The sequence below is a fragment of the Sugiyamaella lignohabitans genome, chromosome D, assembly GCF_001640025.1.
Source record: "Sugiyamaella lignohabitans strain CBS 10342 chromosome D, complete sequence".
Lineage (NCBI taxonomy): Eukaryota > Fungi > Ascomycota > Dipodascomycetes > Dipodascales > Trichomonascaceae > Sugiyamaella > Sugiyamaella lignohabitans.
In genome coordinates, this window is record NC_031673.1 from 1,921,282 (window position 1) to 1,946,734 (window position 25,453).

Genomic DNA, 25,453 nt, shown 5'->3' on the forward strand with positions numbered 1-25,453 from the left:
GGGTCTGCCTCCGGCGGCTGGGGCTCCGCCCCAGACCCCGTGGCTCCTGCTTCGCAGGAGTTTGCTAGGACCCTGTAGATCTGTAAAGTGCTAATATCATATGGAAGTCAAGAGCAAGAAAGAAAAGATAGTGACTGATTTGATCAAGGTTGTTCGAAAGAATGGTGTCAGAATATACATTACAATATTTAACTAGATAGAGCTTCGACTTTTCTGTGGAATTCCTCAAATACCTCTTGGCACTTCAGGGGTTTGCCCTTGTTCTCTTTGAAACATGTGGCCAGAGCGTCTCTAGCAGCGGTGATCTCTTTATCAAACTTTCCACGCTTTTGTCGGGCTTCGAGGGCTGATTTCAGCTCGTCTAACTTGGCATGCAATTTGGCGCTGTCGATATCACCGAGCTTCTCCTCGGAGATTTCACTGACCTTGGATGCCAGTGACTTGAATTCGGCCTCGCTTTCCTTTTGGATCTTCTTCAGTTCTTCGGATACTCGGTCCTGGATATGCTTTTCTGTGTATTGAGCTCGGGTGTAGTCAGATTCTAAACTCGACTCTAATTTTCCTAGCAGAGAAGGTGACAATTCTGTAGGGGTCGATGGTAGGAACACCTTGACCTGTTCTGCTGGCTTGGATGATGAATTGCCCATTTTTTATGCTATATCGTGCCAGCCGGTTTCTGCTGCTGCTACTACTCTACTCAATCGTAAATGTCGTGAAGTTAGCCAATCGAAGATCTTGGAGGGTAACAGATCGCCAATTTCCACTACGCCGCACGCGCCGCGCTCAGGGGGTTGGCTGTGTTCTGGTACCATATATTTCAATCCCACTCCTCTGTCTCCTAATTATCATTATCTAATTTATTCTCTATTTCTACTTTATTTCCTGTTTTTTCTTTCATTATCCTACTTGCTATTTCTTCTGGGCCGAGTCCCCAATAGTTATTCATGTAATATGTAAGCACTACTTTTAGAACGGACTGACAACAATGCTTCCAGACAGAGGTTATTAATTTCTTACAATTACAATGATCCAAAATCCGGGTGGCATCCAGAACTTCTTTAGCACTTCAATGCCTATCAGCAGTACCTTATTAGTAATCCAACTGTATGTTTGCAGAGAACCAGTGGCCTGCTACTTAGATTTTCTGTGGTTTAACCTTTAGTATTAAATAAAAAGGCACCGCGTTCGAAGTAGACGGCTTTACAATGTGTCTGCTCGTTGTCTTGAATATGAAAATTGACATTGCAAGTTCCCAGCAGTTCCACTTAATTTCTCGAACTAGAACGGTCGCAGGTAGGTGTAACTGGAAGTACCTGTCTGTGAGGATCTCTATATGCGATTGAAATATCTCGACAGTGGTTATAGTCCAGATCAAACCTAATTTCCAAAGATATCAATGATGTCACCTAGATCTATGGATACTTGTGAAATCATATAAATATGGCCTCATTATTCTGATTGTGGTATAATGATGCTAATAATGGATGCTAATAATGGACAGAATATACCATAGACCATATAATGTTTTCAACATTATTCTTCTGCTCACAATCAATACTGGTACTCTAGAACAGACTCCTATCTCTTTCCTGTGCTAGCCCTCCCGATATTCTTACAATTAAAGGGTACGACTCTCTTAAGTATCTTTACGAATCGGTATGGCTAAAAAGTAAATGCATCTTTAATACCTGCAGCATCTGGCATTTTCCTAAATTAAGGTTTGCTGGTATATAAAGCATATAACGGTCTCAGCGCTGCTTGTCTCATCATTATCTCGATTTCTGTGCTACCTATCTCCCTATTCTCCTCAACGGAAACCTTTTTTTTCTTAACTTGTCCACTCTAGTACTCAGTATATTCTCACAATGCTATAACGGTTTCCCTGCTGTTAAGGTCTAACCTGCATTACATCTCTTGCACATGCACATGGATCCCGTGATCGTGCCTCCGGCGGCTGGGGCTCTGCCCCAGACCCCGTGGCTCCTCTCGCTCCGCTCGAGTCGTTTTTCGTCGACGGTCCCAGCAATCTCCTGCGAAGCAGGAGCTACGGGGTCTGGGGCGGAGCCCCAGCCGCCGGAGGCAGCAGCACCGGGAATCAGCGTAGTAGATTATGTACATCCAGGTTAGAATGGAGGTTGCGGTGGACGAGGGCCCGGTTAGTTTGCCAGTGGGTCCATGCGACCGCCTGTAGGAGGCTGTCGCAGAGGTCGTCGCGCTTTTTGAGTCGGGTGGCTTGGTTGTGGAAGTCGGATATGACATTGTCGGCGAACTGTACTGGCACGTCTGTGGCATCGGAACCAGTGGTGGTTGATATGTGGTCCAGCCACTTATCGACAACGGCTACTTTGGCTTTTTTGGTTCGGGCGTATCTCTGTGAGGGACTGAGCTTTTTGACTGTTGGTTGAGCATCGTCTCCAACCCAGTATGAAGTGACTTTGGCTGGCGACACGCTCTCTGTGAAACATGTTCTATCGTTGGCTAGTAGAGCATGGAGCATTCCTTCTAAAACATTGATCTGTGCTATTACCTCGGGAACACTACGAGACCCGCCAGATCTCATTCTCTGCTGTTCGATCAGCACCACGTCCATGCCAACTGAATCGTGCAGCTTTTTTATTAGTTCAATGGCCATTGATGCAAAATGCGGTTGCTCAAATGCTTTCGGTGTGTTCCACCCATTGAGCTCGAAAACCGACCATTTATTCACTGTTGGCAATTCCCTGGGCTTTAAAATGCTTTCTTCATGTGTTCTAGACTCTATTTGTATGTCTGGTAACGGCACTGAGAGCTGACACAAAGCTACGTTCTTGAGGCCCATGTCCAGAGACACCAGCTTAAGTGGCCCTTTACGATTCGTCAGGGCTTAACTGTGAGTTAGTTCACTCAACTAACCCTATTCTGATCCTGAAACAGATGAAAAAAAAATCACAATGCCACCTCACATTCATGTCCCTGGATCAGTCTTCAACTGGATTCTGAGCATGCACATACCTCTATTATTAGACGCGTCAAACAGGTGCTGGGCAATCACCTCTTTATTACCCGTCCGCGCCGTCCCACAAAGCACGGCCAGCTGTTTGAGCTGACTGGCCTTGAGAGCCATCAGTTTGTTCATAGCTGATCAAAGGGACCTCCTAATTGACTTCTCTGATCATTCGGTGATCTACCTTCACTTCAACATGACGTGCGGCGGCGGTGGACCCTGCGTGGCCCTGGCTCAGGGGGAGGGGGGCCTGGTGCCTCCGGCGGCTGGGGCGCTGCCCCAGACCCCGTAGCTCCTGCTTCGCAGGAGACTGCTGGGACCGTCGACGAAACGACTCGAGCGGAGCGAGAGGAGCAGCGGGGTCTGGGGCGGAGCCCCAGCCGCCGGAGGCACCCTGGCCCCGTAGTAAAATATCACGTAAATAAATAGAGAAATGTCGGTTCATAAGCCGCCTTCGTACAGCCAGTTGTCGTCTTCCATGTCTTTTATTGTCTTTGCTTGGATCGTGTTGAGTTCATGGATCAGAGCGGTAGTTGGAGCATGCGGGTCGAAAATGTCCTTATTGTGTATTAGCATATCGAGATTGTGGAAATGTTGCTGTTCGGCGTCAAAATCGCCATTGATCTCAACGGGAGTTTCTAAATCGTTCAGATCTTCCGACTTTAGGTTCGGTGGTAGAATGGGAAATGGTCTATGATTTGCAGTTGAGTTGGGTTGCGGCCGTCGGGTGTGATTAGCATTATTTGACGGCCCTTTATATGACGTCACTAGTCTGACTTTCATTCGTGTGTCCTCATTGCCAGGTTCCTCTTCATCTTCGGTCGAATAAGCTTCATCGTCTTCTGAATGTGCTAATGTCAGAGGGTCGTCTCGTAACCCCGCGGACTGAGGTCGTGCCCGGTCTCGTCCTGGTATCCTAGCCCTTGACGATGGAACTTGCCCACTCTGATTACCTGTTCTTGCCACACTCGACTTCTGGCTGTTCTTCCACATAATTCCAGCCCCAATCCGGCCTGATTTGTCAGACGACTCGTCTTGTTGAACCTGGTATGTTTGTGTCTGCATCGGTTCCTCTATGTACGAAGCGTTTCCAGGAATCATCAACACGCGGCTGATTCACCCCTACAAACTCTATCTCGTAAAGCATTTACAGAATTGAAAAATTGTGGTTTCTTAGAATATTCCAAGTATCTTCATTATCAGTTTTACGACAATCAAGCTCCTCAATGGTTGAGACCTGAATGATTTGTCGCTATTAATCGTGCCCTGGGGTAGAACACCCTTGAAAATATCCAGCAACTGATTGGCAAACGGCTTTTTACTATTACAAAAACATAATTTCAGATGGCGTTCTGTTAGTGTATTGTTTACTTACAGTACGGTACATTTTGGTCACCTGTGAAACTAGCTAAACCAAGGACTTAGGACTTAGGACTTAACCGTTGTAAAAGACCGTTGGAAAGTGCATTCGTCCGATCCGCGGGATAATCTCACGGTGCTAGGTTGATCGTCACGAGGGTATCTGTATGTGGAACCAATTTAAAGCTTAGAGACTGGTAACCTTGAGTGCATACATCCTAAACTGGTAAAACTAATCACCGGTCCCGCGGTGGGCAAACTAACGGGCATTTATTTGATATCTCCGCGGGGCTCGCTGTCTCGTCCCCTCTGTTATCGATATATTTTCTGGGGTATGGACGATCTGATCTGAAAATGTCTATAAATACAATCCCTGAGCCGCTAAAGCCAGTGTGTTTTCTGTATTGCTATCTACACTCAACACTCGATTCCTGTTCTAATTCCTGCTTGTCTGATTCCTGCTAATCTTCTTGCAAACTGTTTTATCCTATACTCTTTTAAATCTGGTTTAGTAACATCTGGCATCGCACTGAATATTCAACATGGTTAAATCATACAAATCAATTGTGGTTAACGAACCAGGTGCTCCTTTCACTTTCATTGAGCGACCCATTCCAACTCCTGGAGATGACGAGGTTCTTGTCAAAGTTCTGGCCTGTGGTATTTGTCATTCTGATCATGTCACTACTGACGGCCAATTCCCTGGTATTCAGTATCCCCGAGCCCCTGGCCACGAAGTTGTTGGCGATATTGTTTCTGTTGGTTCTGGCGTTAGCAAATGGACAGTTGGCGACAGAGTCGGCGCTGGTTGGGTTGCTTATTACTGCGGTGAATGTTATCAATGCAAAGCCGGTGAGTTCCCCCTCTGTGTAAATGGAAAGGTCACTGGTGTTCACAATGACGGTGGCTATGGTGAATACACCATTGTCCACAAAACCGCATTGGTTTCAATTTCTAAGGAATTGGATCCTGTCCTTACTGCACCTCTTCTGTGTGCCGGATTGACTGTGTTCAACGGATTGCAACAGGTCCACAACTTGCAAAAGGGTGACCTTGTTGCTGTTCAGGGCATTGGCGGTTTAGGAAGTCTTGCTATTGGATTTGCCAAGCAACTGGGCTACCGAGTGGCTGCTCTGTCATCCGGCGAAGCAAAGAGAGATTTGGCACACAAACTAGGTGCTGACTACTACCTGACTCCTAAAGACGGCAAACAGTCTGAACAACTGATCAAACTGGGCGGACCCAAGGTCATTGTCTCAACATCGGCCGCCTCCGAGCCCGTTTCAGACCAGTTCGAGTCGCTAACAGGCGGCGGCACCTTCCTTCTGATCGCTCCTCTCGAGAGTTTCCAGATCAACTCAGTCCCTGTTCTCACTAAAAAGCTCCGAGTACAAGGCGTCAACACTGGATCCCCCGAGGAAGCCGAAAAGACCATTAAATTCGCCGGCGACCACAACATCCAGCCCATGGTCGAGGCATACAACGCATACGACCTCGACCAGGTCAACGCCGGCTTCCAAGCCATGGACAACGGCACCGCGCGCTTCCGCGGCGTCCTCAAATTCTACTAATCTCTTCTTTTCTGTACTTTTTTCAGGGTTTAATGGCAGATAATTTCGTTGCACGAACGCCGGGAGGAGGGGGCCTGCCTCCGGCGGCTGGGGCTCCGCCCCAGACCCTGGTTGCTCCTCTCGCTGCGCTCGAGTCGTTCCGTCGACGGTCCCAGCAGTCTCCTGCGAAGCAGGAGCTACGGGGTCTGGGGCAGCGCCCCAGCCGCCGGAGGCAGCACCCCGGGTCAAACCGGGAACTCGGGTGTATGCATGATGCAGGGACCTGACGTGATCGACATGAAAAATTTAATCTCAACAGATGCGCATGGTTAAGGTTTTACCCGAGACAGGGCGAGCGTCTGGCGGAGTGCGATTGTTGGGTCGGTTGGCTGAGGTTAGACATCACGAAGAGTACAGCTTTTGGCTGACTAATTCGCATGGCTCTTGTGATACTGTTCAGATAATGGCCTACTAGTTGGAAGAACCACATCCAGGTGCCGGGTATCGCTAACAAGAAGTGCTTCTACAACTGCGTATCATGGGCCAGGCACGATGACAGAGCACGGTAAGGCAAGGCATCAGGTTTTTCGCAGGCATATTGCTCTTCGGCTATGAGACATTGTTGAGATTAGAATTGCTTCTGAAACCCGATTTTGAAACCCAGTTCGTGTGCTGGTCACCCACTACAGAGACAGAGGTTGTGGCTCGCTTACATGGTGCTACACGGTGCAACATGTCGGGCGTGAACCACTGGAGTCGATGCTTGCTTAATATATTAGCCGTTCAGAAATATATTGACCCGAAATTTCTCTACTTACATCCGCAATTGCTTACCGAAATGGCCATGATTTCCCATGTCATCCCGAAAATGTTCTTCTGTAGATTTCAAACAGGCGGTAGTAGAGCTGCTGCCAAACAGTAGTCGCCCGTCACTGCAGAACCACCCACTCGGATGTTCCAAGTGAATCGAGACATGTCTCACTTTTGGCACTCACGTGAAAATAAGTGATACCAGCAGCCAACAGATCTGTATTATTACAAGCCAATCGTTAGTGTGCTACCCAGTCCTATCGATGGCAATATTTTTTATATTATTTTTCCGTGCATCTCACGGGACAGACAAACGCTGTTAGACACTGTTTGACGCTGTCCATCATCTTAGAAAAGTTACATGCTACAGGCAAATAGAGCCCTCACGTGCAGTAAAAAAACGCACGTACTTCTTCCAGTGATGGAACTGAGATGCACCTGGTAGGTTATCACGGAATCACGAACCACAAACCACGAACCACTCAACCGGGCTGCCAATCGCGACCGACGACACTGTCAAGAACTGGACACTAGAGCATAGCCCGAACCGAACCGAAAAATGACCTTTTTTCTTTTAAAGTTGGGCTGATAGAGTTAGCCTCAGGCTCAATCTCAATCTCAATCCTAATCTCAACTTCGATCTGAACCTCAGCTCAAACGTGCTACTGAGTGGTCACAGACACAACAATATCTGCAACCAAACCCATACTAAACCACCCCGAACCTAAATTCTCATCACCGTTGTCATACACTGTCACCCCCCTCACTCAAACCAGTCAAACCAGCCTAACACGGGTGAATCCAGGTCAATCGGAACCATTATCAAACCAATCAATCAGTCTATCTCCCACTACGACTCTGTTCACTACCACCATCACCACCATCATCACTAGCAACGCGGGGCAGGAGGGGCACGAGGGGCACTAGTAGCTGCTACCCCACATTTTCCCACCCTTATCACCCCCTACCCCGCTAAGGGTGGGCCTCTGCCTCCGGCGGCTGGGGCTCCGCCCCAGACCCTGGTTGCTCCTGCTTCGCAGGAGACTGCTTGGGACCGTCGACGCAACCGACTCGAGCGCAGCGAGAGGAGCCACGGGGTCTGGGGCGGAGCCCCAGCCGCCGGAGGCACACCCCGTCACCCCCCAAAGTCCGGTATCGGCGCATCCTCCCCAGATGACCGGCAATGTCCCACTATTCCCGTTTGGTCGAAAGATGGCCCTTGGCTTGATGCAATGCACGCGCTGTGATGCACCTTTTGATTCTTATTTTTTTTTCGGGTGCCGTGCCCCTGGTGGGAGAGCGGGGGGCTGCCTCCGGCGGCTGGGGCTCTGCCTCCGGCGGCTGGGGCTCTGCCCCAGACCCCGTGGCTCCTCTCGCTGCGCTCGAGTCGGTTCCGTCGACGGTTCCAGCAATCTCCTGCGAAGCAGGAGCAACCAGGGTCTGGGGCGGAGCCCCAGCCGCCGGAGGCAGTCCCTGTACCAGACCGAGGTCATGGGGCAGGCAGGACACGCGGCGGCATGGCCTGTCCGGGGTCGATTAGGCCGGCGGCCAGGCGGGCGGGCTAGTGCAAGTGGGCTCGCTGGTCTGGCCCCTGGCTGGCCCTAACCACTGCCTACCCCAGCAGGAGCAGCAGCAAAGCAGGTGCGGCAAAGGCAGAGGCAGCGGCAGAGGCAGGAGCAGGAGCAGCCAGGCAGGGCAGGCCCAAAAGTTGGGTTGGGTAGCGGTCGACATTTCGAGTTCCATTTTGGATTTTCTTGTGGTCATCCACTGCGGGGCACAAACTTAGCTTCTCAATATAAACCCAGTAGCTTGTTTGAGGCAGTTACAGTTATTACGAAAAGGAACCATCCCGAAAATTATCGGTAATATACGGTTGACCAAGTTCGCGCTCTATTTTTGTTTTTTTCAATTTTTATTGAAAAATATTAAATATCATTTATTCCTTGGCAGATTCAAATATTTAGACTGTTCAACCTGTCTCCACTAGTTATATTTTTTTTGTGGAGTATCAGCTGACTTGTTGAGAAGATCAAACAGTACTAGTCATCGAAACCCAGTCAGCGCCATTCAACACTGCTAACACTGCGATATAGGTCAGAATCTAAGTGAAAGTCAAGGTCGAAAAGCTAGCCACAACTGAACTGAACTGAACTGAACCATCGCTAACGAAAGAAACGAAACTACGGATTACAACACTACCAGTGCAACGGTCAGTAAGAAATCCAAAAGTGTACGTCAAAAGCGTAGAACTCATCAGAAGAACAGGTGCGAACGAAAACGCACCTTGAACTGTGAACCCGTGACGTTATTTTGTTGACGTGAAACTGGACTTTACCATACGGGCTGAGACACACCTGTTGCAGAGACGTCTGATACGACACATACGACTCACACGATTTCACCTTCTACCATTCACAGCTGGAAAAAAGCCAAAAAGACAAGCTTGGCTGGTACAGTTTCACTACCAGCTCCAGCAATAGCTCCAGCAATAGCTCCAGCACAGCTCTAGCAACAGCTCCAGCGAAGCTCTAGCAACAGCTCTAGCAAGGGGTGTATCGAGAAGAACAAGTACGAGCGAACGAGCGAGCGAACGAGCAAGCTAACGAACGACCGTATTCTGTGCACTTAACTCGCGACTGGCCATTCATCTCGACAAAAACAGCGACTGGACCACACTAACCAGTGGGTCTCACGACATATTTAATGGGTGACAACGCGCAAGTCACACAACTAGCCCCGAGCTCTGCGACGCAGATTAGAAATGAAAACAACAAACACATGGCTGACGACGACGACGAATCGAAGCTAGGGCTGGGTCTAGTACCCGCCAAAAAGAAAGGAGGAGGAGGAGCAAACTCCGACACCCAAACACAGCCTGGCAAGCCCGTACGGCGGCGCGTGCAACGGGCCTGTGACCAGTGTAACCACCTCCGAACGAAGTGCGACGGAGGCAATCCGTGTTCTCACTGTGTTGGTAAGTGATATTTGGGGGGTGGGCGTGCCTCCGGCGGCTGGGCTCCGCCCAGACCTGGTTGTGCTCGCTTCGCGAGCTTTCGGTGGACCGCCAGCAAGCTCGAGCGAAGCGAGCAGTGGGGTCTGGGGCAACGCCCCAGCCGCCGGAGGCACACCCCCGACCGGCTAGTGTGAACGTGACTAACAGGGATTGCAGAGTTGAAGTTGAAATGTTGTTATTTGAGAGTGCCTCAGCGGAGAGGCAAGGCCAGTCAGACGTATTTGAATACGCTGGCGAAGAGAGCGGCAATGCAGGCTGCCGGTGGTGGGAACGGTGGTAATGGGGGTGCGGGGACTGGTGGGACTAATGAGTTTGTGAACGATGGCGCGCCGGTGGTGGCTGCGGGTGATAATACGGTTGCGAATCCGGTTTCGGCAGGCCAGCCGACGTCGTCGTCAGTTTCTCCGCACGGGTTTGTGTCTGTGAACGGGACAGGCAGTTCGCCGAACGCTTATTTATCTCATGACTCGATTGTTTCTATTATCGGAGATGCTAAACCAGGTCCAGTAGCGGGTCAAGTACCGCCACAGGCTCATCAACCGCATCAGCAGCATCAACCACACCAACAGCATCAGCAGTCTCAGCAACAGCAACAGCAGCAACAACAGCAGACGGGTCAAAATCAAGGCCAGATCCAGCCTCCAGGACAACAACAGCAGCAGCAACAGCAGCAGCAGCCTGGCCAGGTGCCTGTTCAAAACCAGGGTCAACGGACTAATGGCGATGGCGCTATTGGTCTCACGTCTCTGTCACATTATGCGGGATACCCAACTGTGGGTGCTGCGGGCAGTAACAATTCGCCCTCGAACTTTATTAATCATCGCTCTAGTATAGTGGGGAATCAGTCTGTGTCTCCAGGATCACGAAAAGATCAGGACGATGTCATGGATACTGATACTAATATCAACGATGGTAAACCTAGCGGTGCGGGCCAGACTGATAATAACTCTTCTAATAACAACACTGGTAATCCAAATGCCGATAATAACAATACAAATGGCGGCGATTCTCATCATGCTTCGAATGGTTCGTCGGATTTTGCAATTCCCGATAGCCATAACCCGTTTTTGGGGTCTTATAATACAGGAAACTCGCTTAGGAGGCATAGTTTAAGCCAGTCGTCTCATTTATCAAGTTTTTCACCTCTGCTCGAACATTCACCAGGCAGTTTATTGGGATTAACCAATGCACCAAGCCCGTGGTTCCAGAATTCAAATGTGGATAATCATAGTTTTACTGGTGCTATTCCTCAACCCAATGGTAATGATAATAATCGACCAAATGGCAGTGGTGTAGGAGTGGGTCAAGGACAAGCTGCTAATAATTCAGGTGGTGCGTCTGACTCGCACTCCGTGAGTTCACAAAATGGTAATTCACCTGGAAGTATGTATAGAACGAATCAATTGTCGCCAATGGACCAGGCTGGGTTGCACAATAACCCCAGTAATCGAGTGTTTGACCATTCTCACGCCCACACTGGAGGAAGTGCTAATGGCAGCATTGGTGGCCCTGCATCTGGAGCCAGCCATTCTCCACAAAATCTGCTCATGGATACTGGCAGTACTGGATCTGCTTCATCTCGACACGAACGACGATATCCCATTTTAGACACTATTGAACATTTACTGGATCCTTTGCCAATGTCTTTAGCAGAAGACTTGTTGGAAGAGTACTTTTCCCATTCAACCCATGTACTAGCATATCTTGTTCGAAAATCGTCGATTTTATCTCCTATACGACCACGAAGGACGTCTTATTCACTAATTCTCGCCATGTTATTGGTTGCTGCTCATCATTCTGATAATCCTTTAGTCACCGGCACTCCAACCTCTCGATCTACTATTATTTCAAAACTTACTACTCTGACAATTGACCACCTGTCACCAGTTACTGAGCTGACTGCTCCTGGCACTTTGGACGATGTTATTACGTATATTCAGATTGCAACGATTGTTTCTGCTTCTGAGTACAAGGGTACCTCGCTCAGATGGTGGGCCAATGCATGGGATCTTGCTAAGGAGCTCAAACTGAATAAAGAAGTACCTGGTATTAATCCTGAAACAAGAGAAGAGCAACGTAGGACGTGGTGGCTGTTATATATGGTCGACCGACATCTCGGCCTGTGTTATAATCGACCTCTAGCAATTCTCGACTCTGAGTGTATGGATGTATATCGACCAGGAGACGAAGATATCTGGGAATCTGATATTGAAATCACCAGTCCTGAAATGGATCCATCGCGAATCAAAGGTATCTGTCACATTGTCACTGGTCAAGGCATTTACGGATACTTCTTGCCGTTAATGTCTATTTTGGGAACTCTAGTTGAAATCCACCACCTCGAACAAAACCCACTCCTACAACTGAACGACGCATGTAGACAGATGAGATCGACTGTGCGAGGTTTCCTTGACCAATACACGGCATCTGTTAAGAACTGGAATCCTATTCCTTGTCAACATGCATACCAAAATGCCTGGAGGGATTATGCTTTCCAGCTTCTTCACGTGTTCCATATTCTGTATAGTGTATCTTGGGATCCTATCGAGCTTCTGGAGTTTTCCGAGTCCTTGATGCTTAATCCTGAGTTTGGAAAAGTCACCAACCATGCTATTGCTGCAGTCAAGTCCATCCGACGCATTCTCACTATTGACCCTGATCTCATGTTGATGCCATTTTTCTTTGGTATTTACCTATTACAAGGCAGTTTTGTCTTTTTGGCCATTGTTGATCGTGTCGAGTCTGAAGCTTCGCAAGAGGTTGTGGCTGCCTGTGAGACTATTGTGCATGCTCACGAAGTGTGTATTGTTACTCTCAATACAGAATACCAGCGAAATTTCAGAAGAATCATGCGTACCACTATGAGTCTTTTGCAGAGTGACCAGAGTCAGACATCAATTGGCTCAATACCAAAAGAAGAGGCTCGGAGGAAGCAACAAGATGTTCTTGGCCTCTATCGGTGGAAGAGAGGAGGAAGAGGACTTGCTGTCCAATAAAACACACCACCTCAAATTTATTTATGAAACATTCTATTCATTGTTTATGTACATTTTCATGTTATAGCTGTACAATATATGAACATTACGACTTTTTATTTTTACCTAGCAAAGTTGAATCTATTGATTAGATATCTATTTACTATCAGCTTGTTTCCTTAAAAGCCTGGTGAGCACTCGGCAAGCCGTTCTGACCCTGTAGGCTATAGTCGCCAGAAATCCAGCGGTTCACCATGTCTAGAGAATTCTCGGGCTGGTCGTGGGGAACTAAATGGCCCGCATTGAAAAGCCTAACAAACGTGAAATGACGGGCGTTGGTCACATCTCCCGCATACGTCTTCTTATCTTTGGTGAGCCATTTTCTGGTTTTCGTCTGTTTAAATTCAGTTTGGCCCGACCATTGCAAATTCTGAGTCCATGCCCTGTTGCCTAACCAATTACAAATATAATCTTTATCGCCAGCATAGATCAGAACAGGCACTCCTGCGTCTAAAACATTGGCCACTCTGCGCTGAGTTGGTTGTAGCCAGTCTCCGCTGTTGATAAAATTGGAGTTGATCTGGTTGTTACAATCCTGAAAGGTGATCGAGTTCTGTACACCAAGTGCTTGCTTTACATTTGCTTGGTTTAGATATTGATTCACATAGTTGAGGGCTTCGTAGCAAAGTCCGTTACTATTGGGATCACACGTTTTTCTAACATCATACACATTCTTTCCTGTTTGTTGATAAGGGCCGAGTTGACTCTGTTCACAGGTTAGAGTACCAATGAAACAACTCTCAGAATTCGGATTATTATAGCAAGTTTGAATCAAATTCAAGCAAGCTGGCAGGTTCCGTTGCATATTCTGACAAACATTCTGGCTGACAACAGCTGGTGCTCCTCCTTGACCACAGGCCATGGGTTGATAATAACTATACTGAGTCAGAGGGTCCGTCAGTCCATTACCAATCATAACTGAAGTTAAATTGAAATTTTTGTTCTTTTGAGAAAGAATATACTGGCTAAAAACTGGAATATAATGACCAGCATACGACTCTCCGGCAATGTGGAACTTGTGCGACGAGTATTGAGGGAACCTCTCAAAAAATTGGGTGAGAAAAGAATAAACGTCTTCTGCTGCTTGAGTTGTTCTGTCCACACTGCTTCCGGAAGAATAAGACATACCAGTGCCAACTGGCTGATCCAAGAAGATAACATTTGCCTTGCTATTCCACGAGTAAGGATTTCGCTTCAACTTCATATTTGCATCCACCGATGAGCTAAATGTTAGTGTGAATACTCAACTTTCTTTTCGAATTTCTTTTTACTTACGGCTAGTAATGTTAGTTAAAGAAAAGCAAAACAATTGTAAAAATATTACTTACACCCAGTTCAAACATAGCTCCCTCTAAAGAAGAGCAGCCTGGCCCGCCATTTAACCATAGTATAACGGGATCGTTTTTAGGATCATGTCGAGATTCAAAAAACCAGAAAAACAAATGATGATCAGAGCTCTGACCAACATTAATATATCCCGAATATTGGTTTACAGTATCGACGTTGAGTTTAGTTGGGCTATACAATCCTTGGGGTACAGCTATGTCGAGATCCACAAGACTCTCATCTGTGTGATTCAGTGAAGAAGAAGGAGGAACTAGGACTCCTGCTACTCTGAGTACCTGCAAAAAGAATATTAAAAACGCAGTGATGAAAGTGAGGTCGGCAGCCATCATTGTTTTTGGAATTTCACCAGTTATTGTATACCAATTTCTCTCTTATATAAGTTTACATATCGTTTCATTGCACTTGCAAATATTAATTTTATTAAATAGACTAACTACTCTTGAGTAAAGGTGTTGGAAAAGTATAATTATACTTTTACTCAAGAGAAAATGCATAAATAAAGAACTCGACACTAGGTCGCGATGATCAAGCTAGAATAGCAAGAGCTACAATCAAAGAAACGACAAGTAGCACAAGCAAAAATATACATGACCATTTCCCCCGCGTCCTTTGATATTTATCAGCCTGTGTTAATTGTTTGGATGCATTTTCTGTATTCGTTGCCATATTCGAGATATTATCCTCTACAGCATCGATTTGCGTTCCTTGCTCGGTAACCAAAGTACCCAAATCTTTGAAAATGGCATTTATCTCATAGATACCTCGTTCTATGTTTTGAATTTCTCCTTCTCGTTCTTCAATTAAAGAGGTATTGAAATCCACTTCATTTTGTGAAACAAAATCCAACACTTGAGACTGTTGCTGTTGCTGTTGCTGAAGAAGCGGGGTAGTCTCTGTTTGATGTTGCTCTTCAGCTGCTGCTTTCTGAGCCATTGACAACTTTCTCTCCTTTGCTGCAATCTCCCTTTGTGCAGTTCGAAATTCATCGAGAACACCTCCGAAGTCTTTCGTCAAATTCCGCTGAGTAAACTTTTGTGTAGCTTGAAGACTTGCACTATCCCAGTCTCCCAGCACTTTGACGTCGTCTCCATATGTTTTAAACTTAGCAGTAGTATCATCGAGCAATTCATTCAACCTTTGTTCATCTCTCTGACTACCTTTCGGCGTCCCTAATTTGGATGATAATCTTTGGATAAGTTTAAGATTCGATGTCAGAGAATAAATATTGTTTGCGATTACCGAACTGAGGACATCGAAGTTTTGTCTGTATGTTTCCGGATTAGACCCTGACTCAGCGCTAGGCCCTGATGCATAGGAAGATGTCATAGTTTCAATTTTCTCTGTTGTCTTGGTTTTGTAGAATTATTAACTTTGTTGTTATTCTTTGTATAGAGATTTGTGTTTATTGAAGGCGATCAAATCGCAACAGCTTCTGCATAAGTCGTCAGTTTTGACGCCACTATAGTTCAGGAGCTAATTTCAATCCACGATAACAGGCTCGTAAAATCAGTCAATATTTAGTTTCTGAAGATTGAAACAGTTCATCCGAGACCAGCTAGACCTGAATACTCTCACTGATATATAAAAAGTGACCCTGTATTTGATAGTTCGTTCAATGAGCCTCATTCGGTCATCTAGCCTATCATCCTCTTCACTGAGACAAGGGGATACCCCAACAAATTGACATAATTTTAGATTTATATGATCCATATAGATAGTGCTCTACTACTCAGTAAAAATGTCCAAAACAATTTGAAGATGATGCGACTTGATGCATATGTGCTAACTTGCAATATGTAGGATAATCAGGGATCGCCGACATATTTCACTCAAAAATGCAATGAATAAACAAATCAAGTACATCCAGTAAATCACTCACTCAACACTCACTTATAACAGATATGTTTCCTCTGGCTTGAAGTTTCACTATTAAAATCATTATTATTGATAGATTACATAAAGTTAAATATTCCGTACATATCGACGTACCTTCGGCCAGATTTATCTAGGTACTTGGCTACCACTGATCGACTGGCATTAAAGCGCTCTCTGTTTCTTTCAGCAGTCACTATAATTTCTTGCTTGTTCACGTCAGTGCTTGAGTTTGCCTTCTTTTTGATCTTTTCGACATCAAACAGACTCTCCAAATACAAGAGCTGGTTGTAAACTTTCTTGTCACTGAACTCATACGACATCAAGCCTCTGCAAGTACCCTCCTGTCCCGAGCACTTCTTACCGTAGACGTTGATCTGTCTAGTACGAGTGCCACATGCGCTATCATCACATGCCAACCACCCTTCATAGTATTTCGCAATCACCGATCGGATCAAATATTCCAGCTGAGCATTAATCTTGAAGAAACGAATCGACTCATTGCAAGCAGGGCATCTGAGTCCTTTGTCGTCAAGAGAAATATCAGTCGCTCCAATACCTTCATAGACAATTTTCTCTCCACATGCACAGGTGATAACAAGTTTCTGTGTATCTCTGAATCTCTCCTCGTCGCTAATTGTAGATTCCAAAGGTTGGAAATTGGAAATATTCGAGTTTGGTGAAGGAAGAGAGATATTATGCTTCTTGAGATCTAAGCCAAGGCATTCAGCTATACGAGTCTCATCTGTTCCTTCCAAATGAGCACATAATCTCTTTACGGCAGGGAAAATCTGATGCAAGATATAGTATTCACCATCAACTTGGAGTTTACCTTTGATCACTTCACTATAAGTGTAAGCACGTTCGCCTACTGGTCTGCCCTCTAGCTCACCACCAACAATAATATAACTGATAACGTCATCAATCTTGATAATATCTCCCTGCTTCATACGTCTTAAAGCAAGATGTACTTGGGGAGGTTTGTCTTTGGGATAAGCGGTAGGATCTTTTCCCAGCTTATTCTTGATAAGAAATTTGGATGTGTGGATCTTGTTGGCGCGAATATCTTCTCCCAGCGTCTGAAGATAATCATGAATATTGTTGATAATAGCCTCTTCATTTTCTTCTTCAAGCAATTGATCCAAAATATACTTGGATACGTCCTTTGAAAGCTGGCAATATTCACGTCTTTTCATATCTAGACCCTTGATTTCCATGCTAGTCTTGATTTCACCATCTGCAGTTTGAGACATATTAAGAGCAGCGTACTTCTTCTTTTGCAGAAGGAGAAGTCTTTTGAACACATTATCAATATCAATCTCAAGTCTTTTGTAGTGCTCGTTGACCTTTTTCTTCATCTCATTACCAATAACCAAGGCTTCTTGATAATCCAAAGCAGTTGTACTTATCATAACTGAATCTGTATCACCATAGATAACCTTGAGGCCATTGTCTTCCATCAATCGTCTAGTGTTTGAAAGAATCTCTCTTCCTCGCGAGGTCGTCAGTACAGCTAAAGCTTGAGCATAGAATCGAGAATTTTGGGAACCCAAACAGCCATACATGGAGTTTGCAGTCAATTTCAAAGCTTGTTGTTTTATATCCCATTGTGCTTTCTCAGCTTCTGTAGCATCAGGGGACTTGATTAGTCGCTTAACCTCACGACGACGTGTAACTAGATTTTCAATTAATCTGGGAAGGATACCTCTTTCGACTGTTGAATCAGGAACTGGTGGAGGTTCCTTGCTCTCTGCGTCGAATTTGCTACGGTCGACTGTAGTAAAGCAGATATTGTACTCTTGAATGATACTAGGATAAAGGGAGTTGAAATCCATCACCAATACAACAGACTTGTACAACCCCTTTTCTGGCTCAAATACTAAACCACCCTGGTACTTGTCTTTGGGTTTATCTCCTCTACGCTCTTTATCAGGCACAATGTACTTTTGTCTGAAAAATTCGTGTAGCAAGATAAAATCATTTCGATCGGAACGAGTTCCTGATAATGTTCTAGCCCATGAATTACCTGCCAAATTGGTCAGCTGTTTCGAAAGTGCTAGCAGTTGTACCTTCAAAGCAATAGCGGCAACAAATTTGGTATCCAATTCCGACTTTTGTAATACCAACAGAAGACCACCAGCTTCGTGGATTCCTTTGAATTCCGAGATATCGTTACTAATATCGTCTCTCTCTTGACCTAGGTACAAGGACGTCATCTCTGTCAGGGACCATGTGTCACACTTTAAAGTAATAGATCTACCCATGTCATTGGAAATATCTGCCAAGAGTCTTCCGGCAAAGATATTACGACAATCAAAGACCTCAAGTCTGTTGGGCCACTTTCTATGTCTAAAACGACCCACTTTATACCAATCTGCTGTATTGAGGGCTTTCATACGATGAAGTATGATATTCAATTGAATATTTTCCAACTGATGGCCAAGGATTACATCTGGATCCTGTTTCTGAATCTGACTTCTGAAGTAATTGAGAAGTTGCGACTCGTTGTTGACTTTTACAAAAGTTCTTCCTGGATGGTTCAACTTCTTCATTTCATCTTCAAACCCGACTGGGAAAACCTTATCTACAGGCCGTACTATCGTAACTACTGTTGAATTGAGTTTCTCAGCGGGGACTGTTGTATCATGCGCGACGTTTTTGTAAACACGACTTGTGATGGCTACAATTTCATGCTTATTATCCTTGTGATTCATTACCGTCTTGATGGAAATGCTCATTAATGTGAATGGTGGTGGTGGAGCAACTGAGTCAGCGAGCGGAGTGATTTCAAAGGGATCTTCAACTCCAACGCTTACCTTTGAGGTAGTTTCAACTCCTTGATCAAAAACACCATTTGAAACTTCTAGCCAGCCAGGTCCCATGATATTTCTGGCCAAGACAAATTGCTCGAACATTCCAGTCCTGGAACCAAAAATCCTTGAAACCGTCCGTAATTGTTTTTCAAAGTTTTCAGGCAGTGGTCTGTCATATGGGAGAAGCATTTTGTAATAATCAGCTTTAGCTGGGACATCAGGGAGCTCAAAACAATACTTTCGAGTCACACTCTTAGTTCTAGCTTCGTAGTTGAACTGTGATCGTACTTTTTGCCATACCTCTGTATGTACATCTTCCATTGAGACATCTTCTTTTGGCAAGAAGTATACATCTCGAGTAATTCCTTGTACTTTCAACGTGCAACTGACAAAGTTGTCGCTATTTCGAAGCTTGACTTTACCAAACAATAGCAATGTTGTGTTGACTTCCTTGTGATCCAAAAAGTAAAAGAGAAACTTGCCGTTCTCATCAACCACATCCTTGTCGTCCAGTTTCTCTGGTAAACGTGAAGCCTCTGAAGTTTGAGGTATCGAAGAAATCTGTTCATCCGAGAATCCATTGGGGGCAACGTAATTTGCAGGAGCCACTGAAGGCTCTGTTGGAAGTTGTGGCTGTTGTCTAACAGAGCTAACATTTTTAACTGGGGCCACCTTTTTCGATGTTTGAAATCTCTTGACAACCAGATCGTCTTCGGAATCACTTTCTTCACCAAGTTTTGGCGCTACAGCAGGAACATCGATCATTTCCTGATCTTGATTCTCTGGTGAAACTGAACGAGCATTGATACCATGAGGCGATTCCAATACATTCAAACCAGAATCAGCACCCTCTGCTTCGTCATCATAGTTATCACCGCCAGTGGGAAGTGGAGGTGGAGATGATGGAACCGGCGCAAGATTTCTCTCCAAATTTATAGGTTCAAAATCCAAATTACCTGTTGACGACCCACCCCGAGGGAGCGTGATCTTACCAGCTCTTTTAGAAATGTTCTTTTCCTTTTTGGCATCTGACTCCAGGTTTCCCATAAGGTCGTCCATGAACGAATCATCATCAGCAGTAATTTTCTGCAATTCAATGTTAGTTTCCAGAATTCTAAATCGCGTACTTTGAAATTGAGCAATAAGTAGTACTCACCCTAGGTGCTGGTTTAGAAACAGCAGCAGCTCTCTTGAATAAATCATTGACGTCTCTGTTGTTCTTGGGCTTAGCCGTCTTGTCCACTTTAACCTTCTTTGAGACTCGTTGTGTTTTATCTCCTTCATCATCAGAATCATTGGCATATTCGTGGTTTTCCCATTCGTAAGCACCATCTTCAGCATAACCCTCACCTTTGTCATCTACCACGAATTCATCTTGTTGAAGACGTTCCATCTGGTGCTGTTGATATTCAGCATTGTCTACGAGGTCATAAATATCGTCATCATCTTCGACTTCGTAACTCCGCTTCTTACCAGACTCTTTGAGTCGCTTCAGCTCAGCCAAAGCTTGTAGCCTGCCTTTGGACATTGCGATTTTGAATCTGTGTGGTGGTGTTGACTCGGACAAATGGCTTGAACTGAGTTATACAGTATATACAATTGACGCGTTGCCGCGCATCAAACGCGTCAAAATCAATTACACTTCCCAATTAGTGTCCCCTTGCCCTTATCAATGCACCCCTGATAAGCCCGAAGAGATCTATTTAATAACGAATTGAAATTTTCATTCAAATGTTGTTAAAGTTTCCAGAATTATCATCTGATAATATTGAACATATTCTTCTAGGTTTAGTAGGACTACAGAAATCTGATCGCAGACATAAATAAAATAATAACAAATTTTGAAACTGCATTGCTCTTTCCAGCACTCTAGAAATGGTCAGAAAGTATATATATAGGTTGGCTCTGGTAGGCAATTAATGGAATATCATATCTAAAAGTTCCTTTCCAAAAGCCTCGCCATGGCCAGGAGAATCCACACAGACATCTACTCGGTTTCCAACCGTTGATAGCAGCCATTGACCTCTATCATTATGGGTTGGCTTGTCAGTTTTTCGTCTTCCTCTACGGTCTACCAGTAGAGACCCTGATGTCCACCTTCCAACAGTTTCGACACGAATATCGAGTTGACTGTCTATTTTCCAATTGTCATTAGACTCGTAAGTAATTGCATACCATACAGCAAGAGGATCATGCATATGGACGAGTGTTGGTACACCAGGGGCATTGATCTGTCTCATAGAATCGAACGATGTTCCCATCCAAATTGACATCCAGAGGGCAAGAGGCGATTGTTGATCGATTAATGGTTTAGATTTTTCAGCGAATGTGCTCTCGTTCAAGAAATGGCGATGTGTAATGTCAAGAGGAACGATTATAAGTGAAATAGGTTTATAATCTGGCGACTTAACGTATTTTAGCAGCGATTCTGGGGTGTTTTCTGGGAGGGTGGCCTCTGGAGAAGGCGAACTCAACGCGTAGACAATGGCAGCAGCAGCAGGGTCTGAGAAGACATTAAATTCAGCAGTAGGTGTTACATTGCCTGGTTCCAAAAGTGCACCACCCATCGAAACTACCTTTTTGACACGAGAGAAAGTAATTGGGTCGATCTGAGCCGCCATGGCAAGATTCATCAATGGACCAATAGCACAGATGATCACAGTTCCTGGCTCATTTTCTCGTAAAATGTCAAGAATCTCCAAGTAAGATGGTCTTCTGGAAGGAATAAATGATAACTCTTCCTCGATAGTGCTGTGCATGGCTTGTTCTTCCTTTTTGAACAAGTCGATCCACTCTTGAGTGGCAGTATACTCTTTGGCTAGTTCGTGAACATTTCCGAGGCCATCCCAACCATGAACTTCTTCAGCATTGTGCATCGATCCATCGAGAGCGTTTTCTAAACCTACCGCAATCTTCGGCCTTTGGTTGGTGAACAGGGTCGTTTTGCCTCTTTTCTTTCGATGCTCATTCTCGAGTTTTAACACATGGAATAGTGAGAGAATATTTCGAAGTGAATTGGTTGTATCTATATTTCCAAAGCATAGTGAAATTAGTTCTACATCAACATTCTCGTAGCTCAAAGCAAGCAATATTCCAAGGGTATCATCAACCTATTCCATGTTAGTCGACCCGACACATCCGCACCGACTATACCCAATGACAAAATTGAACTTACTCCTGGGTCGCTATCTATAATCAACTTGATTCTTTTAGATTGGGTCATTTTATCTTTTAAGTTTTTGAAAAAAAAAATACTCTTGATCTGTCGAGGGAAGTCCGAACAAGCAGGAAATACAGATCGTGGAGACTTGTCAAGATCAACTACCACGTGAATGAGGAATCAGCAAAAAAGATGATTCGACCCAGGATCGAACTGGGGACGTTCTGCGTGTTAAGCAGATGCCATAACCAACTAGACCATCGAACCAATTGTTGAAAAGGACTTTTTCTGAATCTATTTAGGAGAATGTATTATTTCCTTACCCTGAGAACGAAGATTTCGAATTTCAAGTTAGCCGTGCATGTTGTTACTCTCCAGGAGTGCTTGATGTTAGTTGCGGTTTCCACAAATGCTCGTCAAATAAATAAAAAGACTTGTTCTATAATGGTATCTGGGAATTGAATTTCTAATGTTTTAGGACCCATACTAGTGGTTTAGAATTTTTTAGCGATTTTATTTTATTGCAACCTGAGAAAAGTTTACAAAAGGCATATTAAACAGCCGTCCATTGATGATGTGCAAATAATGGAATTTAATGTGTTTTATTAATTCTGCGTGGTAAGGGACATGGATGAGATTCATGGCTTATAGCTGTGAGCAACTAGAGGAGTCTAGTCGCGTCGAACATGTTAAAGTTACCTTGAAACAGCCTGTAATCAGGTGAATATGAGAATTGTCATCCCAGTGATGGCTAAAGTAAGGGCTTGAAACTAATTCACTTCTCGCAGTTCTAGCAGTTATGGATACTATGGAATTTGAATCATGATCATGATCTATTGTATATCTATTACTATTATGAGCAATGAATAATTGGCCAAATATGAGATGAGGTCATCCTCATAGTTTTAAGTGTCTGTGGGTAGATGTTGTTTGAATCGTGCTAAACTTAAAATCGGATTAATTGAACATAGTTTTGCTATAGTAGTCTTGGAAAATGAGGATTGCTTGGCTTTTGCTGAGAATGGAAAAAAAAATAAACAAGATTTATTGATTGGTTGATTGAATGGAAAAATACCGTTGCTACTGAGCATATTGATATATGTGACTGCATTTTAGACCTCTCATACTGTAAAGTCCTCCTTTACCACACCGACACATTGTACTTAATAACACGACAATATGTAACTGGTACATCTTTAGGAAATGGCAAGGTTTTCTTCTCCTGGCAAGACTACCTGAAAAAATTGAGACAGGGACCAAACGGCTTAACCTACCCGCCAAATTCCGTAAAGTTTAAACTCGCATGTGCATGTTGCTCAATATCCAAGTATCAGCTCACCATTCTTGCAGCGAATTCTTCACCAAACCAACAAAAAGAAAACGAATTAAATTGCCATATTAATGACTATTTCCAGGGATGGTCTTCAAACAATTAAAATCGGTTTTTTTCAAAGCTCCAGGTGCCAATAATTTTTGCGAAACGATTTTCAAGAAAAAGCTCCGTTGGCTCAGTTGGTAGAGCGTGGGTCTCATAATCTGATTACTTGTTACAAGTAAGTAATCCCAAGATCGCCAGTTCGAGCCTGGCACGGAGCAGCTTTTCCGATATAGTGTAACGGCTAGCACGGTTCGCTTTCACCGAGCAGTTCTGGGTTCGATTCCCAGTATCGGAGTCTTTTTTGGCTCTAGATCCTTTTTTGATTGCTATGGGTCGTTTTCTTCTTCTAGAACAGATCTATCACTTATCTCTTCGATATAGTGAGCCATTCTATCAAGCTTCTTCAAGCGGAACATAAATCATCTCATTAAATACATATACAAAAAGGGGAGATTATGAAATAGAACTCCGTGTAGCATAATCACTGGAGACTATTTAATATACCTCCATCTAACATCGTCATCACCAGTGAAATCATCACCTGTGATAAAAGACTTGTCCGTAGGAGGTCCATTGGTAATCTCGTCTCTTCGCTTGTTTTCTCTGTCAAGGGTGTACCAAAGAATCAGAGTTGTAATAATTGACATACCCAAAAAGCCAAGAGCGACTCCATGACCGGCAGGATAAGTTGGAGCCTGATTTGGGCGATAAACTTGGCAACCAACAATAGCACCAATATCACCAATGGAGATCTGGATAGCTTGTGCCACGGCACGTTTAACTTGTCCAGAAACATTAGCGGCCATCCAAGTAAAAATGAGAGCAGAAGCCGAGTATAGTCCAGTGACAATGAAAAAGGTAGCCAAGTATTGAACGCCTACTTTCTTACAGGAAAGAATCAAAATATAACCAATAATACTCAAGGCAGAGAGGCCAATAATGTAAGGGGCTCTTCGGTTATGCTTCTGAGAAATTACAGCAATTCCAACTGACACAAGGGTAGCAGAGACATAAGGAGGAACAGTCATGAGCTGGGCCTGAGCAGCAGTAAAACCAAGATTAGCAATAATCGATGGGAAAAACAAAGTGAACGAGTATAAAGGTAATGCTTGACCCATCCATGTGAAAGTGTACAAATATACTCTGTAATCCTTAAAAGTATCTCTGGCAACCTTCCAACTAAATGAGTCATTTCTCAACGAATCACTCTCCTCGGCCAAAACACTTTTAATAACAACCTGGTCTCTCTCATTAAGGAATTTAGCCTTTTGAGGAATATCTTGGATGAGGAAATAACAGACGACAGCAAGAACAATAGTAGCCAAGGATTCAATAACAAAAATCCAGAACCAACCTCGCTTACCTGCAATACCGTCCATCTTACCAATACCGAATCCCAGAATACCACCGAAAGCACCTGCTAGAGAACTGGACGACCAGAACAAAGTAATTCTAGTCAGTAAATCTTGACGTTTGTAGTATAAAGAGAGGTAAAAAACAATGCCAGGAAAAACACCTGCTTCACACCAGCCAAGCCAAAATCTGGCTGCTAATAATCCTCCATAGCTCTGAGAAAGAGCCATAAGAGTTCCTACAATTCCCCACAACACCATAAGAAGTGGTAACCATATTTTAGGCGAAGTTCTTTTGAGGATAATATTGGAAGGAATTTCAAATAAACAATATCCGACGAAAAAGACCGATAATGTCACTAGATATTGTTCCTGGGACATGTGTAAATCAGTCACCAAACCAAAAAGTTTAGCATTGGCAATATTAGATCTATCTAAAAATGATAGCAAGAACAGTAAAGTCACTGGTGGAACAATCCTTCTATCAATTTTGCGTACTAGAGCCTTTTTCTCAGCTGGGGTAACATCGTCGGCATATCCACTTTCCACTGAAGGAGAACGGATATCAATTGAGTTTGTCTCACTCAAGGGATCAACTTTTGCGCTGGGACTTTTTATTGACTCCGACATCGTTGTATAAGGATAGTACCAATAAATTACCGTCGTGATCCACTACCTGGTATTTATATAATTATATACATGTATATCTATACGTCCGAAACATTTTTCACGAGTCAGATCAACCAGTGATATTTTTTTTTATCCGATAGGCTAAAATATA

At 44.4% G+C, this 25,453-nt stretch overlaps 10 protein-coding genes and 3 non-coding genes across 13 annotated transcripts; 4 read left to right on the forward strand and 9 right to left on the reverse strand.

Annotated features, from left to right (window-relative positions):
* Window positions 1-188: 188 nt before the first annotated feature.
* MIC19 (Mic19p) lies at window positions 189-647 on the reverse strand (the record flags this gene model as incomplete). The annotated part of the gene is made up of 1 exon (XM_018882351.1): window positions 189-647. The coding sequence occupies one exon, from the start codon at window positions 645-647 to the stop codon at window positions 189-191; it is 459 nt and encodes a 152-aa protein (XP_018736736.1).
* Window positions 648-2,095: 1,448 nt separating this feature from the next.
* AWJ20_5222 (uncharacterized protein) lies at window positions 2,096-2,818 on the reverse strand (the record flags this gene model as incomplete). Its single annotated transcript, XM_018882352.1, has 1 exon — window positions 2,096-2,818. One exon carries the CDS (start codon window positions 2,816-2,818, stop codon window positions 2,096-2,098), a length of 723 nt encoding a protein of 240 aa, XP_018736737.1.
* Window positions 2,819-4,884: 2,066 nt separating this feature from the next.
* ADH3 (alcohol dehydrogenase ADH3) lies at window positions 4,885-5,913 on the forward strand (the record flags this gene model as incomplete). Its single annotated transcript, XM_018882353.1, has 1 exon — window positions 4,885-5,913. The coding sequence occupies one exon, from the start codon at window positions 4,885-4,887 to the stop codon at window positions 5,911-5,913; it is 1,029 nt and encodes a 342-aa protein (XP_018736738.1).
* A 4,050-nt stretch (window positions 5,914-9,963) lies between these two features.
* Window positions 9,964-12,711, forward strand: AWJ20_5224 (transcriptional activator xlnR; the record flags this gene model as incomplete). The annotated part of the gene is made up of 1 exon (XM_018882354.1): window positions 9,964-12,711. The coding sequence occupies one exon, from the start codon at window positions 9,964-9,966 to the stop codon at window positions 12,709-12,711; it is 2,748 nt and encodes a 915-aa protein (XP_018736739.1).
* A 145-nt stretch (window positions 12,712-12,856) lies between these two features.
* Window positions 12,857-13,954, reverse strand: PRC1 (carboxypeptidase C PRC1; the record flags this gene model as incomplete). Its single annotated transcript, XM_018882355.1, has 1 exon — window positions 12,857-13,954. One exon carries the CDS (start codon window positions 13,952-13,954, stop codon window positions 12,857-12,859), a length of 1,098 nt encoding a protein of 365 aa, XP_018736740.1.
* A 668-nt stretch (window positions 13,955-14,622) lies between these two features.
* On the reverse strand, window positions 14,623-15,423 carry PEP12 (SNAP receptor PEP12; the record flags this gene model as incomplete). Its single annotated transcript, XM_018882356.1, has 1 exon — window positions 14,623-15,423. The coding sequence occupies one exon, from the start codon at window positions 15,421-15,423 to the stop codon at window positions 14,623-14,625; it is 801 nt and encodes a 266-aa protein (XP_018736741.1).
* A 626-nt stretch (window positions 15,424-16,049) lies between these two features.
* On the reverse strand, window positions 16,050-19,103 carry POL1 (DNA-directed DNA polymerase alpha catalytic subunit POL1; the record flags this gene model as incomplete). Its single annotated transcript, XM_018882357.1, has 1 exon — window positions 16,050-19,103. One exon carries the CDS (start codon window positions 19,101-19,103, stop codon window positions 16,050-16,052), a length of 3,054 nt encoding a protein of 1,017 aa, XP_018736742.1.
* A 793-nt stretch (window positions 19,104-19,896) lies between these two features.
* AWJ20_5228 (uncharacterized protein) lies at window positions 19,897-20,310 on the reverse strand (the record flags this gene model as incomplete). Its single annotated transcript, XM_018882358.1, has 1 exon — window positions 19,897-20,310. The coding sequence occupies one exon, from the start codon at window positions 20,308-20,310 to the stop codon at window positions 19,897-19,899; it is 414 nt and encodes a 137-aa protein (XP_018736743.1).
* A 388-nt stretch (window positions 20,311-20,698) lies between these two features.
* AWJ20_5229 (uncharacterized protein) lies at window positions 20,699-21,658 on the reverse strand (the record flags this gene model as incomplete). The annotated part of the gene is made up of 1 exon (XM_018882359.1): window positions 20,699-21,658. One exon carries the CDS (start codon window positions 21,656-21,658, stop codon window positions 20,699-20,701), a length of 960 nt encoding a protein of 319 aa, XP_018736744.1.
* Window positions 21,659-22,135: 477 nt separating this feature from the next.
* Window positions 22,136-22,209, reverse strand: AWJ20_5230 (the record flags this gene model as incomplete). Its single annotated transcript has 1 exon — window positions 22,136-22,209. It is a non-coding gene; the product is annotated as a tRNA-Val (tRNA).
* Window positions 22,210-23,439: 1,230 nt separating this feature from the next.
* On the forward strand, window positions 23,440-23,538 carry AWJ20_5231 (the record flags this gene model as incomplete). The annotated part of the gene is made up of 1 exon: window positions 23,440-23,538. It is a non-coding gene; the product is annotated as a tRNA-Met (tRNA).
* A 5-nt stretch (window positions 23,539-23,543) lies between these two features.
* On the forward strand, window positions 23,544-23,615 carry AWJ20_5232 (the record flags this gene model as incomplete). The annotated part of the gene is made up of 1 exon: window positions 23,544-23,615. It is a non-coding gene; the product is annotated as a tRNA-Glu (tRNA).
* A 196-nt stretch (window positions 23,616-23,811) lies between these two features.
* On the reverse strand, window positions 23,812-25,302 carry TNA1 (Tna1p; the record flags this gene model as incomplete). Its single annotated transcript, XM_018882361.1, has 1 exon — window positions 23,812-25,302. One exon carries the CDS (start codon window positions 25,300-25,302, stop codon window positions 23,812-23,814), a length of 1,491 nt encoding a protein of 496 aa, XP_018736745.1.
* Between the last annotated feature and the right edge of the window lie 151 nt (window positions 25,303-25,453).